General features: G+C 40.0%; 3 protein-coding genes across 3 annotated transcripts; 1 reads left to right on the forward strand and 2 right to left on the reverse strand.

The window, feature by feature from the left end:
• The first annotated feature begins 361 nt into the window (after positions 1-361).
• Positions 362-3,571, forward strand: LOC107614096 (putative WRKY transcription factor 69). Its single transcript, XM_016316329.3, has 3 exons — positions 362-956; positions 1,072-1,215; positions 2,820-3,571. Exons 1-3 carry the CDS (start codon positions 811-813, stop codon positions 3,361-3,363), a joined length of 834 nt encoding a protein of 277 aa, XP_016171815.2. The 5' UTR covers positions 362-810; the 3' UTR covers positions 3,364-3,571.
• Positions 3,572-4,232: 661 nt separating this feature from the next.
• LOC107613302 (ras-related protein Rab11D) lies at positions 4,233-6,857 on the reverse strand. Its single transcript, XM_088496688.1, has 2 exons — positions 6,354-6,857; positions 4,233-4,896 (listed from the first exon to the last, which is right to left on the reverse strand). Exons 1-2 carry the CDS (start codon positions 6,572-6,574, stop codon positions 4,461-4,463), a joined length of 657 nt encoding a protein of 218 aa, XP_088352814.1. The 5' UTR covers positions 6,575-6,857; the 3' UTR covers positions 4,233-4,460.
• Positions 6,858-10,445: 3,588 nt separating this feature from the next.
• Positions 10,446-11,489, reverse strand: LOC148547278 (uncharacterized). Its single transcript, XM_088495370.1, has 2 exons — positions 11,419-11,489; positions 10,446-11,142 (listed from the first exon to the last, which is right to left on the reverse strand). Exons 1-2 carry the CDS (start codon positions 11,487-11,489, stop codon positions 10,446-10,448), a joined length of 768 nt encoding a protein of 255 aa, XP_088351496.1.
• Positions 11,490-15,318: the final 3,829 nt, after the last annotated feature.

Below are 15,318 nucleotides of genomic sequence, written 5' to 3' on the forward strand. Positions count from 1 at the left end.
TCATTGTTAGCTTCAATCACCGAGGTTAAAAGGCGCACTTTATCTTCTTAATTATACATTTTTTTTTTAAAAGAGAATGTAAAAGCTATAGGCACATACACTACTAGTGAGTAGTGACTATATACATAATTATTAACGTATATAATATTTTGGTCTCGCTTTAACCCTCTGAATTTGGACGCCCTGCCACCAAACACAACATACACAATGTGAAAACACGACAAAAATAGATGCACATGTGCAACACTACTACACGCATTAATTAACACATTTTCTACTAAGAATTACTAACCCTAATATTATTATAGCAATTAAATACATACGTATAATAATATACACACGCATACACATATAGGGTAGTAATAATATGTAATGAGAGATTCATCAACCAATGAAATGAATGAAAAACTCTTGTTTAACCAATTAGCATTAACCCACACCCCAATCAAATAAATAATGTTTTTAATTGGTATTTTGCTTGCACGTCCACAATAAACAAATTAAAACTCTTTTTGTGCCAATCTGTCACCATGGCGGCTCATATATTAAACAACAACCCCACCCCCACCCGTTTCTCCTCTCTCACTCTCACCCTCTTCCCACTAATAACAATTCCCTCACCACCACCGCTTCTCCGGCCAACCACCACCTCTTTTTCCGGCGAGCCCATCACTTCTAGCACCCAACAACACCAACTCCTATATAGTAGAGAAGATGCATATGTAAGAGTTTGTGTATTATATATAAAATAAAATATAAATATATATATCAAACCCATACAACAAGATTCACAATAATTCGAAGCCCATTATGTACCGTAGAATCAACACCCGACCATTATACGTGGCTGACATAGAGGACCAGGAGAACGAGCCCGAGCCCGCATCAGAAGCCGGGCCTGCTTCTCCTTCCTCAGGTGATGACACAAAATTTGAAGCACCATCACCTAAGAAAAGGTTTCACTTTATTCTTTTCCTTAATTTTTCTGTATTATTATTATTATATTTTTAGTTTTCTGTTGAATTGGGAAGTTAATAACCGTTGAAGGGGGTTTCATAATACGGTACGTAGGAGGGAGATGAAGAAGAGAGTGGTCACAATACCGATCGGTGACGTGGACGGATCTAAGAGCAAAGGAGAATCATATCCACCGTCCGATTCATGGGCCTGGAGGAAGTACGGCCAGAAGCCCATCAAAGGCTCACCTTACCCAAGGTACTACATACTACTAATTATTACTAATCTCATGCTACCCTTAATTACCTTCCTTAATCATCAATTTCTCAGCTTAATTAAGTAATTAGCCATGTTTAAGCAATCAACATAATTAAACTACTAAAGGCTAATGCAGATTGTTTTTGGAGTAATTAAGAACCGGGAATTTGGATGTTAATTAAAGAATTAACGGTGGTCATTAGGAACTTGATGTGTATACTGGAGTGTTGCGGCGGTTGTCGGTGGTGCCGGCGAAGAGAAACATTTTGTGCAGGCGGCTGAGCTAAAATGCGCCATGTGTGTTGTGGTGGTGGGTAGTTAGAATTTAGAACTTAGAAACTTGGGTTGTTGTGATGCTGCAGCACGCGCGGGCTCTTAACCGCGTTTCCGTCACGCAATAATAATTTAAGTATTAAAATATGACCGATTGGAAGCCGTCATTATCTAAGTTTGATATTTTGGTTTTTCGAAGAAGAGTTCATTTTTTTAATAGAAAGTGATTTGCGTTTCCACGAATATGAACGTTTCAACTTGAAAGTTTCAACTTTAACCAAGTAGGTTGTTGGAAGTTATGAGTTTTTGTATGTGGCTAAGGGCATATGTGCCTGTGCATGTATTATGTACTTGAAAAGTTTTTTTTTTTCTCTTGCAGAATTGCATTTAATTTTAGGGAAACAATATAATTTGGAAGGAAAATTTGACTCTGAACTTAAAGTAAAGTTTGTGTAAACGGTATTAAATAGATGACATTTTTAACCATAGGTATAAGCATATTATTTTAGGAAATGAAGGATGCACAAGCTAACGCTGAGGTGCTGTGTTTGAGAAACACGCGCAAGCTTTGGATATGTTGAAACTTGAAAGAAGAAACCGATCCATGAAAGTGCCATTTTCTAGTCTATTGGATTGTCCGTTTGTCATCCAGTCCACATCACTCTTCATTGTTCTTATGCTTTTCCATAAACGTTTTTTCTTTTTTCATTTTTTTTTTGGTGACTTCACAAACATTTTTTAATTATGCCATTAATATTTTACATGAATTCGTTAGCTGAATTAAAAAATTATTCACCCATTTTTTTTTATCTAATCAAATATGTTAATTTGTAACTCTACCATACAAAAGGGGATAAAATTCTACCAAAAAAATATGTATAGTTTATAAGTCTTTTATGTTTATTTTATGTTAGTCCTTCGGTCTTATATTTATTGATGGCAAACATATTTGACATTTATCAATTATAAATTTATAATTGCTTTTACGTGTTTATTAATAGATTATTTTATTTATTAAATATATTTTTTGGTGTCTTATTTATTAAAATATATGTAATAGTAGATAGAGTGGTTACTATTTATTTTTTGATTTAACAAATTTTTTTTTTTATTTTAGTCTTTAGATGAGCTAAATCCAAAATCTATTAATAACTTTTGTTTCTTTTGTTTTTTCTTATAGACGGTAGTAGTACATTAGAAACCTTAATCAAACCCTAATAAACAATTAAATGGTAGTATAAAAAAACCTTATATTAAAATTAATTTATCGATTAATCATCAATCATTAATAATTAATTAATTAGTTAATTTGAATGATGTACAAATTGCAGAGGATATTACCGATGCAGCAGCTCAAAAGGGTGCCCGGCGAGGAAGCAAGTTGAACGAAGCCGTGTGGACCCCACAAAGCTCATCGTCACCTACAACTACGAACACAACCACTCTCTTCCGGTAACCAAATCCCACTCCTCCTCCTCTTCCTCCTCTTCTGCCACCGGTAACGCCACCGCTACCGCCGTCACCGAAGTCGTTGTGGCCACCTCTCCCTCCGAGTCCGCCGCTGGCTTCCCGCCGGAGGATCTGACGGTATTCTCGAGCCACGTCGATCTCGACCTCTCCGGCGACTCCGCAGTACTTCTCAGCCACCACAACCACCACGGATTCGGGTGGTTCGACGACGTGGCCTCAGCCGGCGGCGTCCTGGAGAGTCCGATCTGTGGCTGCGTTGATGACATGGCGCTGACGGCGGAGGAGGAGGACGGGGAAGAGTCGCTTTTCGCCGGCCTCGGCGAGCTGCCGGAGTGCTCGGCTGTTTTCCGGCGAAGGAATATTCCAAGCGCCAGCGCGATCCAGTGCGGTGGCATCACAGGATAACAGTGAGACTGTGCTGGGAACCTTTTTTCGGTTTTTGTCCAGCGATATATATTATAATATTCATGGCCTGAAAATCGTGCGCATTTAAAAAGGAAAAAAATGAGAATATAATAGAAATAAACTATCTTAGATTCATGGGATTTCTTTTCTTTTTTACCCCTTGTTTTGTACATTTGAATAAATAAATAAAAAATTGTTTAGCCGGCCACCACTTGTGCAGGATTGATTCGGAGTTGTTTTTCTTGTTTTGTACAATTGAACAATGAGAAATAATCATAAAAAAAAAAGAGAAAGAAAAGAAATGGGTCTTGTATCACACATTCATTTCTAAAGAATGTAAATCATATTTTCAGAATATTAATTTTCCTAGACTGGCGAAAAACAATTCACGAATTGCGATTTTTCATGTTATATAACTTTAGATTACCTTTATCTACGAAATAATACTAAATTGAATATCAATTAAATTGACGAAAAATTGCTTTGAGAATATTCATTTGTGGATTTATCGCCAGAAAGGGATCTATATTGTGTAAACAGGAATCAATCAGATACATAATTAATAATTGGCAGGCTACCACTTGCGTATATTTAATCCCTCATCCCTCCATTCCTTTTAGTGTTTTGTACATTTGAATCAATGCACATGCACCACATTAGCAGACATGTCTACTGGCATATAATTATATTATCCATAAAATTTCATTTTATTCATTTTATTTAACTCTCAATAACAAAATGAGATGGATTTTCTGTTCTGCATTGCAAGCACAAAAGTTCTAATGAGATTTTTTATCGTTTTCCTAAGTTGCTGCCGAACACTGTCTCCATTGTGTTGAAAACTAAATCCAAAACAGTAAGATTCAAACTTACAACTGCACTAGAATTGAATATTGCAAATAAAACTGACCTCTACCAACTTGGGTGGATCAGTTTGTTTCAAGCACGTTTTTAGAATAATCGTTTTGCAAAACATAAATGCTGCATGTGCATGGTTTGTTAACAACAATATCCAAAAACAATAGGTAAAAGCTAGCATTATTCTACAAGAACCTATAAGGATTCACGTGAAAGCATTTACAAGATGGCACAACCATTTAGTTTGAGCAGCATCCAAATCTCTTCAAAACCGAAGAATCCTCTTTCACATTTATTGTCTGTCCTTTAGAGGGAACGGCGGAAGTATCACTGTTGTCCCCGGCCTCGACAGCTCTCTTGCTTACTATGCGATATATCTGAGTAAGAACCTCAGTGAATGCATTCTCAACATTGGTTGCCTCCAAAGCAGAAGTCTCCATGAAGTAGAGAGATTCCCTCTCTGCGAAAGATTTTCCATCATCTGTTGGGACGGCAATGAGGTGTCGGAGATCCGATTTGTTTCCAATTAGCATGACCACAATGTTAGGGTCTGTGTGATCCCTCAACTCTTTCAACCACCTTGAAGCATTCTCAAATGTAGAATGCCGTGTGACATCATATACAAGTAAGGCACCAACAGCTCCTCGGTAGTACGCACTGGTAATGGCTCGGTACCTATCATAGAAAATTCACAATTCAGTTGAGTGGAATCGATAGTTTTTGTTTGGTTTAGCACAACAAACATCACTTCTCCAACCTGATTTGCAATGGAACTTTGTGTTCTCTAATAAATTGCAAAAGAAATTTATGGATCAATATATTCTCACTAGATATTCCACTAGAAAAATTCTTATGTTCTCTAGTCTCCAAAGTTAGAAAACATGATTCAAAACATCATAAAAGATTAGAACCACCTTGGCAGAACATATTTAACTTGTGACGACATTTCATAGAAAGAATACCAATGAGTACATGTGGCATAATATCATAATTCATAAGAACAAGACAGCAAGGTAACTATCTTCATTCTTTGTTCCTTCTTAAGTAATGATCAATATCAGTAAGGGAAGGGAGGATTCCAAGTAGAAACCTTCTATCAGTAGGATACATGTTGACCAAGTAATTGCATTTGCTAAGGCCATGAATGAAGTTGCAATTGCATTTTATTCCATAAAATTATTGTAGTCTTGTATGCTGTTAAGGAAGTAAACTTAGAATGATAAGGCCCTGTTCTCAACTATGCAAATAATAATACCAGAAAGAAGCGTCAATTTCCAACTGCTTAAGTACCATCAATTTATTGACAAGTATCTAGTATCTACTTTTCTAATAGTTTGTGAATAATTTCAAGTGGTTGAGATATTAAAATCATTTCATAACACTTATATATTTCAAATAAAAAGGTAGAGACAACAAAAAGAACGCTATGACTAGTTTACACATAAATAATATGGAACAAAGAAGAAACCCTCATCCAATATATCTTAGATGTCATCCGCCCAAACTCTATTTGGTGAAGGTTACAAGTATCGTATAAGCTTTAGCATATGTGTAATTCACTCAATTAGAGTTAGAGGCTGACAAAGCTGACATTCCATTGTGCTTTGTGGGAGTTGCCCTATGGTAAAGGGACAGCAGGTAACTCAAAATTAACATGAGCATCAACTACTTTGCAAGAACCAAGCATCTTAATTTTACGAAGAAATCAGTACAAAGGAATTGCTGGGAGGTACTTTTAGCTTCAGAAGCATGTTATACACGCAACTAACGCCCCAAAAAGGATGAGATCCATTCCATCTTGTTGCCTATCATAGCAGGGTAGTGAATAGTGATTGCATAATTCGGAAAAGCAGTTCAAATTATCTGAATTTTCTTTCACAAGCATGTCGAGGGCAAGCATAAGCTAAGGAAATGGCATGAAACAATAATATCGCTTAACCTAGAGATCAAATCAAATCAATATGATTTACCTCTAGATAAATAACCATACTTTACAGAATCAAAGCAACAACGGGAACTTAGTAACAATCATGATCACAATCAGAGCTCCAACAAAAAATAAAAAGCTTTAATTTTGTAAAAATAGAGAGAGAGAGAGAGAGAGAGAGAGAGAGAGAGAGAGAGAGAGAGACCTTTCTTGTCCAGCGGTGTCCCAAATCTGGGCCTTGACGACCTTGGAATCAATATTCAAGGTCTTAGTAGCGAACTCAACACCTATGGTGGACTTTGACTCCAAGTTGAACTCGTTCCTGGTGAACCTGGAAAGGAGATTAGACTTGCCAACACCCGAATCGCCGATCAGAACCAGCTTGAACAGGTAATCGTACTCTTCCTCGCCTCTGTACGCGGCCATCTTCTCTTTCACACCACTCACCACTTTCAAAAGGGGTTTTACTCTCTCTGTTTTCTTTGTTGATTTGACGCTTTGTTACGGAAAGAGAGAAAAAAGAAGGGAGGGAATTTCGGGAAGGATTGTTAAGGTGGGATCAGGATCAGCTACTGTACACTACACTAGAAATTAGGGATCCCGATTGTGGTTTTCCTCTCTTGCGTACTACTCACTACTCTCTTATGCTCCTCTCTTAGCACCTCTAACTTTTTCCCCCTAATCCCTTTTTCTTAACATTTATTTATCCATACGTATACACTTAAATCACCAATTTTAAACAAATTAACATAATCTTTTAATTATAAAATATAAATAACGTTAACTTGCGTGTCATGAAGATGCTAATTTTTATCCTTCTTTTTTTTTTAACATTTAAATATGCATGCTTTGTAGAATTCTAGACTGTGTACTTCAATGGTTAGTTTTAAGCCAAAGTTGGAATAGGAATAACCTATGGGACGGATCAAACTTACAACTAAATGTTTTAAGCCTACATGAATTATAATATAACAAAGAGAAAAAAAAAAAAAAAAACTTAAAGAGGCCAAATAAACACTTTTTGTTGGTAAAGCATAATAAAGACAGAGGAAATTGAATTGAAAGTTTGGTTGACTACTAAATAAAGAATGGAATCAAGTGTTGTATCTAGAATTCACGCTTATCCAAGTCAAGTTAATTCAGTCTTTCTTATCCAGTTCATTGACTACGCATTATATTGCAAGTCAGATTTATTTCACTGATGTCCTCTCATCCTTTCTCTTCGTGACTGCAATGGATGCTGAAAACAATCAAAGCATTTCAGCGCTTCGTCATAAATGCAAATACGATGTGTTTATCAGTTTCAGAGGTACTAACACTCGCAAAGGTTTTGTTGGTCATCTTTAGAACCATCTTTCAAATATGACTAGAGTCTCCAGAAAGGAGAATCCGTTTCCTCAGAGCTAGTCCATGCAATTCAAAAGTCAAAATTCACGGGTTTCTCGTTGTCTTCTCAAAATGTTACATTTGCTGACTCTAGGTGGTGTTTGGATGAAATGGCCGTCATAGCTGAATGCAGGAAAGAAGTGAAACAAGTACATAAGCCACTTTTTCTTCTTATTCTAGTAAAAATTCGAAACATATTCTAGAAAGACATGAATTTGAGTCTTGTCACTAATACTATAAGAACTCTCTGGAAAGAATGTATTAATCTAATGGCCTTGGTGGACAAAACAATACTAGACCTACCTAAACTTTCCCTTATAAAGAAAAAAAATGCATACAGGCATCAACATGTCTTGACAATTAAGTAATCAAAACCTTGAGTTAACAAAAGTTGCAAGCATTACTCGTCTATTTTTTTTTTTTTTTTGAAACAAAAGAAGCTCAACACGTTAAAGTGGAGCATACAAAAGAAAGAAATACATAAAAAACTACTAACAAATACATCAACTCCTGGCATCTCCAATACTGCCCTTAGCCTCCCACAGGATCACAACCACGTCATTTTGTGTAGCTCAACACCGTCCTTGTGTAAATTACCTCAATACTTGCTCTTGTATTCTTGAAAATTCGTGCATTACGTTCCAACCAGATATTCCAAATCACTGCAAAGAACGTTGTCATCCACATCTGCTGCCCTTGTTGTCTATTGGGCATGCCGCGCCAACTCTCAAACAACTCTTTAATGGTTCCAGGAATTACCCACTCTTTACTAAGTGACCTCAACCACTTGCACCACACCTGCCATGTTACCTCACACCGAAGAAATAAATGCTCAGCAGATTCTACTTCCTTAGTACACAGTACACACATACATACTATCACTCAGAATGTTAACTCCTAATTTTAACAACCTTTTCTTGGTGTTAACTCTACCAACTAGCACAAACCACCCAAAAAGCTCAATTCTCGGAGGTACGAAACCTTTCTAAAGGGAACTCGTGAAACTATAGCTCGTGATCTCGGCCGACAGCGTCTCCGATTGTATGGCCTGTATCACAGATCTAGTAGAAAAAACACCTTTATTTTCAAACTTCCACACCAAATTGTCCTCCTGACCAGATGACAATTTCACTGGCCTTAACCTCTCATGGAGCTTATGGACAAGTTCCAGCTCCCATTGGAACAACTCCCTCCTCCATTGAAAATTCCATATCCATTCTATCCCATCCCAGAAACCACAATCCCCAATGACAACCCCTTGCTGGCTTGAAATAGAGTAGAGTCTTGAAAAACTCACTTTGAGAGCACCGCCTTGAACCCAGTTTTCTTCCCAAAATCGAGTTTGCATACCATTGCCTACTTCCATCGCCAGACCATTAACCACTTTATCACGAATACGTTGTTCTTTTATATTCAGTTGACATATGTCTTTCCAAGACCCTCCTTTTACTGGTAAAGGCTGAGCTGCTAGCATTACATCCGGGTTCAACTTGTTGCACGAACAAACAATCTTCTTTCACAGCGAGCAATCCTCCTTTGAAAATTGCCACCACCACTTAAACATGAGCACTGTGTTTTTCAGCACTGCATCACCAACCCCAAGCCCCCAGCCTTTTTCGGAGCTTGGACTAGCTCCCACTTCCAAAGGTATACCATAGTTACCAGTCTCCTTGCACCATATAAAGTTCCTTTGTAAAGCAATCAGCTTGTCCGCCACCGCCTTCGGCATCTTGTACAGACTTAGGTAATATATGGGGAGGCTATTCCGATTTGATAAGGACAAGCTTACCTGATTTATTCAAAACCTTAGCTTTTCATAGGCTAAGCTTCTGTTCCACCTTATCGATGATTGGTTTCCAAGTCTTCACCAGGCGCGGGTTCGCTCCTAGAGAAATCCCCAAGTATCTTACCGGTAGAGCGGCTTGCTGGCATCCCAGTAGCCCACACGCATGATCAATCCATCCTTGCTCACAGTTCACCGATATCATATTCGATTTATCAAAATTGATGCTCAGCCCAGACATCAACTCAAAACACCACAACAATCTCTTATAGTTTACAATTGTTTCAGTCACCGGCGGGCAGAACAAAATGGTGTCATCCGCAAATTGTAAGTGCGACAGTTGAATATGATCTCCCCCTACCAGCAGCGGAGCAATGCGCCCGTTCCTGATGGCTTTCCCCAACATCCTATGCAAAACATCGACAACTAGTACGAACAGAAGTGGAGAAAGTGGGTGCCCTTGTCTTAGTCCCCTCTCCATCTTGAATGGCTTGGATGGTGACCCATTTACCAGGACTGCCATGGTAGCCGTAGTAACACACTCCTTCACCCAATTCCTCCATCTTTGGCCGAAGCCCATTTTCTGGAGCACAATATCAACAAAACTCCACCTTATTCTGTCATAGGCTTTTTGAAAATCCAGTTTGATAATAGCCGCTTTCTTTTTCCGAGTCTTCAGCCAATGAACCGTCTCGCAGGCTATGAGTGCTCTATCATGAATTTTTCTACCCTTTACAAATGCAGTCTGAGTCTCCTCGACCAACCCTGGCATCACATATCGCATTCTTCTCACCAACACCTTCGAAATAACTTTATACACACACCCCACCATACTAATCGGTCGAAAATCCTTCACCTCCTTTGCACCTTCAAACTTCGAGGCTAGTGTCACCCACGTTACATTTACATCCGCTGGCATCTTAGCACTATGAAAGAACCTTAGTACCAGCTGTACCGCTGCAATAAATTCCGGCCCAATGTCCTCCCAGCATCTCTTTATGAAGTTCATGTTATACCCATCACTCTCCGGGGCCTTCGATGATTCGCAGTCCCACACGGCCTCCTTGATTTCCTCCTCCGATGGCATCACTTCCAGTGCTTCAACCTCATCCCTCGGTATATGCTTCACTAAGCCATCCCTAACTCCAATCCTCGGAGCATATTCCTCTCTCTATATAACTCCTTGTAGAACCCTCTAATCGCACCTTTTATTCTCACCTGATTTTGCACAAGTCTTCCATGTATCATCAGGGCATCAATCCTGTTATTCCGTCTTCTGGCCGAGGCAATGTTATGAAAGTATCTGGTATTCTTATCCATGTTTGCAGCATTCTTGGACCAAGACATCTGTTTCCAGTGGATTTTCTTTCTATTGTACCATTTTGCACAAAAGCTTACCAGCGCCTTCCTTCTAGCCTCCGTTGTACCATCATATATCCCATCACTAACTAAATTGTCCAGCCTGGTGATCTCCTCCTCAAACCTCATGAGTCTCTTATCCATGTCTCGGAAGTTATCCTTGTGCCATTGCCACAGTGATACTGTTAAAGCCCTCAGTTTACACGTGAACTGTGCTTCTCCGAGGCTTCTCCATTCATTCTTCACCATTCTCAGAAATTCCTCGTGCGTAAACCAGGAATCCAGACTTCTGAATGGCCTAGGGCCCCCTCCTATTCTTGTAACTTCCAAGATCAACGGGCAATGATCGGACAACCCCCTTGGGCCACCTTTTAGTCGAATATCCGAAAACTTCTCAGTCCATTCAATATTAACCAGCACCCTATCAATCCGACTACAAGATCGACCCCTAAACCATGTATACTTTCTATCAGTAAGAGGCAAATCTATCAACTACATGTCATGCACCCAGCCCTTAAACTCTTCCGATGATGCCGACAAGCTAGTAACTCCTTTGCGATCCTCAACGTATAAAATTTTATTAAAGTCCCCTAAAAAGCAGAAAGGAACCTGACACAACCCCGCCACATAGCTCAGTTCTTCCTACACCCCCCACTTCGCCTCCCTCCCATGCGTCCCATACACCAAACAAAAAGCACAACGGAAGTTGGTCCTTGTTAATACTCCTTCAACGCACAGTCACCGCTCACCTTTATATCTGTGATGTATTTGAAACACACCATCATCCCAAATCAATAACAGACCCCTCGCCATCCCGACAGATTTCACAAACTCCCACCCAGCAGTACTAATTCCCTAAAGCCTTGCAACATCATATTTAGTAAGCACTTCTTGTTTTGTTTCAAGCAGTCCTAACATGTTCAAGTTATATTTATTCTTCAAAGATTTCACCATGCTCAATTTTCCGTCCCCCTTCAACCCCCTAATGTTCCAACATATCACAATCATTTAAACAAATTTTTACTCACCTTACTTTGATTTTTTGGCCAATTCCTTCTCGCCTTTTCCTTCTTCTTCGCCAGTCTTCTCTTCGCCGCTATTTCTTCATTTTGTGCTTGCAAAATCCCATAATATCTTCTTCCTCATCGTATAACACCGCCCCCGGTTCCATAGCCAGTGCCCAGGTTGCTTGATTTCCTGGATCTGCTCTTCCTGCGTCCCCTTGTACTCCTCGCCCTCTGAATGACAACCAGTTTCTGGTTGAGACCCTGCTCCTCCCCCCAGGGGACCACCCCCGTCAACCACAGCCGGTATGCCCCCCTCTGATTTGCCATTTTCTACCGAGGTTCTACCCTTCCCAGTTTGCCGTCCCAGGCTCTCGTGGGACCTAACATCGTGGAGCCTGTCCGCCCTTCCCCCGTCCTGCGCCACCTATTCCCGCCGGAGTACTACCTCTCCCGCGGTCGTCTCCCCCTGCGACACCCTTCCACACTCACGCTCAACCACCGCCTCCGCCAACGGTTCTGCTCCCTTCACTTCCTGGGTCCCCGCCACCAGCGATCGCGAAGCACTGCGCGCCGCCCCTCCCGCCGCAGTAGCAGCCACCTCTGGGTACCCTTGCCCGCCTCACATACCCTCCCAAGGCGCCGTTGCACTCAGCGCTCGTGGAGCTCTCCGGACCCTCAGTCCACCCGACCCACCCGTGCCTCCCATGGAGAGAGGTCCATGAACCTTTGCAGCCAGTAAACAACCCTGGCCTAGCCCAACATTTGCCCCAATCACTAGGTGCTCTTCATAAGCGTGCTGCAGCCCACATCCTTCCTGATTTGCTGTTAGGCCAATTGAAGGCAAGCCCAACACGTACCCCTCACACCTCCCAGCCTGATAACACACCTGACGGCCCACATTATACATACCATATGGACTAGCACACACTGCATGAACCCCTCCTCCCCCCGTTCCACACACCTGCGTGACCGTGTTTTCCGACTCCCCCTCATTAATCACCTAAAATCCCTGAGAATCCGCTTCCCTACCGTCCTTGGTACCACTAACTGATTCTGGTACATACATATCCTTTTTGAAATTCAAATAATCAACGTTAACATCATTCAAAAACACATCATTAATTACTATTCTGTCCTCCCCGTGCACAGCCTCCATAGGTCTACCGTCAACCAGTTCGGCCGCCGGATCCCAACTTTCCGCCCCCTTCGTCAGGACCTTGCCAGCGGCGTCAGAACCTACATTCTCATCACAGACAGCGCAGCTCCTCTCCCCACTGTCCGCCCCACCAACCTGGGAGCCTACCTTCTTCACAAAAACCCCAAACACAGCATTCCCAACAGCAATTTGCACCCACTCGCGAATCACATCAAACACCCCCATCTCAACTTGAATCCTTCCCGCTGTAAACGAAGCTCCTTCCCCTATCGTCACATCACACTGTAGCACGTCGTCCCACTGCTCTCCTATTTGTTTAAACGTGTCCGTCGACCATGCATGTAAAGGGATTCCATAGCACTCCAACCATGTTCTTCGAGTGTTACAGCATTCCGACTCCTCCCAACGCCAGATCCTATGGAAGACTTGCAACAGAGTATCCATTTTCTCATTTGCTTGGGTGATAATTTAGTGATAATGTTTTCCCACTCTATTTCAGGAAAGAATTTGGTGAATGAAAGATATTGTTCAGAAGGTAATAAAAGAAGACCAATTCTATAGTGCATTTTGTTTGGTGTCTAACTTTTGCCTAAATTATTTTTTATAGTAACTTTAATATTTAAAATTTTTTAACTTTTATACTTTTAAATTAAAAATTAATTATTTTACCTATTTTAGTAATTAGGCCATACTTTTTAGACACCATAGCAAACACTATAAAAGAATTGCAACATAACTCATAAGTTCTCAGGGTCTGTAGATGACTTAATCGGGATACAAAGACGTGTAGAAGAATAAGAAGAACTTCTAGAGTTAAGCGCCGACAAGGATGTGGTTTCAGAGTTTTAGGAATTTGGTGGAAGATCACACATAATGTAAGATACAAAATCAAGATGGTGGTGCTATGGCAGTTCAAAACAACTCTTGTTACTGTCTTGTATGACAGAATTTTTTATCAGTTTGAACGTTATTATTTTATTGAAAACATAAGCAAATTAAATCAAGATGGTGGTGCTATGGCAATTCAAAAGCAAATTCTTTCCCAAACTCTAGCAGAGGAAAACTAGAGATGTACAGTTCTTTTGAGATATCCGGGATTGTAACAAATAGGCTGTATAATTTAAAAGTTTTTATGATTTTTGACAATGTCAATCAATTAGAAGAACTAGAGGAGTTGGTTATAAAGTCACTTTGTGCAAGTAGAGTAATCATAACAGGGCTATCAAATCTTCAATACCTTTATCTTAAACAGTGCACGAGTTCATCAACGGTTCTGAGTCTATTGGAGATCTCCCAAGGCTTAGGTTCTTGAGTTTGAGAGGCTGTACGAATCTTGTTGAGACGCCCAAAAGCATTAATGATAAAGGAATCTCTTACAACTCTGCAGTTAAGCGGGAGCATAAAACTCATGAAGTTGAACTTGTTGCCAAGAATACAAAAGTATATGAATAAGATCCTATCTAAATCTTTGATGTCTCTGGACCTAGGCTTTTGCAGCTTACATGAAATCCCTGATGTTTCTGTTCTAAGTTCTAAGTTCTAACACACTAACCAATACAACATAATGAATAGGGACAACGGCATCTCATTTTCATAATAAAATTCTAGCAGAAATTTTGGTTCTCTGATATTTTCCGACATTTTTCTCTACCTCTAACATACATTTATATACTTGTCCCTCTCCCTATTTTCCCAGTCACTTCCAATGCGGCTTTGACATTGTTGTTCCAGGTAGTGTCTTTCCAGAATGATTCAGTCATCAATATAAAGGTGATTCGATAATAAGGGTAGCAGAGTCCAATGTGAATGGCAACTGGATTGGCTTTGCCTTTTGCGCATCCTTTAAGGCAAAGGCAAAAGCTCCATTAACTTTGCAGCATCCCTTCTATCTTTCCTTTAAAACTGAAGAGGCAGAAGAAACCTTCAACCTGCCACTTGGTTTGGACATGGACATGCACAAGATTGACACCTCAGAGCATCTCTTTCGTTTATCTACGTGCATAAAAGAGTAGGAATCAGGACCCAACATCCAACTTCCCTATTATTGGTTGATTACTGATCAAGAGGAGTATGAGGATATACAGGCCAAGGCCAAAGAAAATTATCTGTCTCCCATCACACGAACTTTTGGAACCTTTGACTATAAATGTAGCAGTTTCAAAGCATATTTTTGTTGTCTGTGGTTGTTTCGTCCACACTTGCATTTCACAAAATCTTTTTATTATGATTTTATGCAGAAGGGTGCAATTCCATCTGTTAGAAAAAGAACGATCTCAGCTTTTCAGCTGGCATGGTGCATGGGTTTGCATGTCGATGATTGAACCCGATGAAAAATATTCTCTAAAGTGAAAATGTTAGTAAAGTAAGAAAGCTGAGATTTAATTTTTATTGATTTTGTATCTTACATTATTTGTGATCTTCCACTATCTTAATTTCATGTTGGGTGGCATTCTTTGTTTTTCAGAATTGAAACTCATCA

The sequence above is a fragment of the Arachis ipaensis genome, chromosome B8 (genome assembly GCF_059453495.1).
Source record: "Arachis ipaensis isolate K30076 ecotype BB chromosome B8, ASM5945349v1, whole genome shotgun sequence".
NCBI classification, from domain to species: domain Eukaryota; kingdom Viridiplantae; phylum Streptophyta; class Magnoliopsida; order Fabales; family Fabaceae; genus Arachis; species Arachis ipaensis.

Excerpts from the sequence above, each read along its gene's own strand:
- LOC107613302 (XM_088496688.1), bottom strand. The coding sequence starts at position 6,574 with ATGGCCGCGTACAGAGGCGAGGAAGAGTACGATTACCTGTTCAAGCTG. Across the intron at positions 4,897-6,353 it reads GACACCGCTGGACAAGAAAG|GTACCGAGCCATTACCAGTG; the intron begins GTCTCTCTCTCT and ends TTTCTATGATAG.
- LOC148547278 (XM_088495370.1), bottom strand. The coding sequence starts at position 11,489 with ATGGCGAGGGGTCTGTTATTGATTTGGGATGATGGTGTGTTTCAAATA. Across the intron at positions 11,143-11,418 it reads CACAGATATAAAGGTGAGCG|AAAGTATACATGGTTTAGGG; the intron begins GTGACTGTGCGT and ends TCTTACTGATAG.
- LOC107614096 (XM_016316329.3), top strand. The coding sequence starts at position 811 with ATGTACCGTAGAATCAACACCCGACCATTATACGTGGCTGACATAGAG. Across the intron at positions 957-1,071 it reads GCACCATCACCTAAGAAAAG|GAGGGAGATGAAGAAGAGAG; the intron begins GTTTCACTTTAT and ends TACGGTACGTAG. Across the intron at positions 1,216-2,819 it reads AAAGGCTCACCTTACCCAAG|AGGATATTACCGATGCAGCA; the intron begins GTACTACATACT and ends TACAAATTGCAG.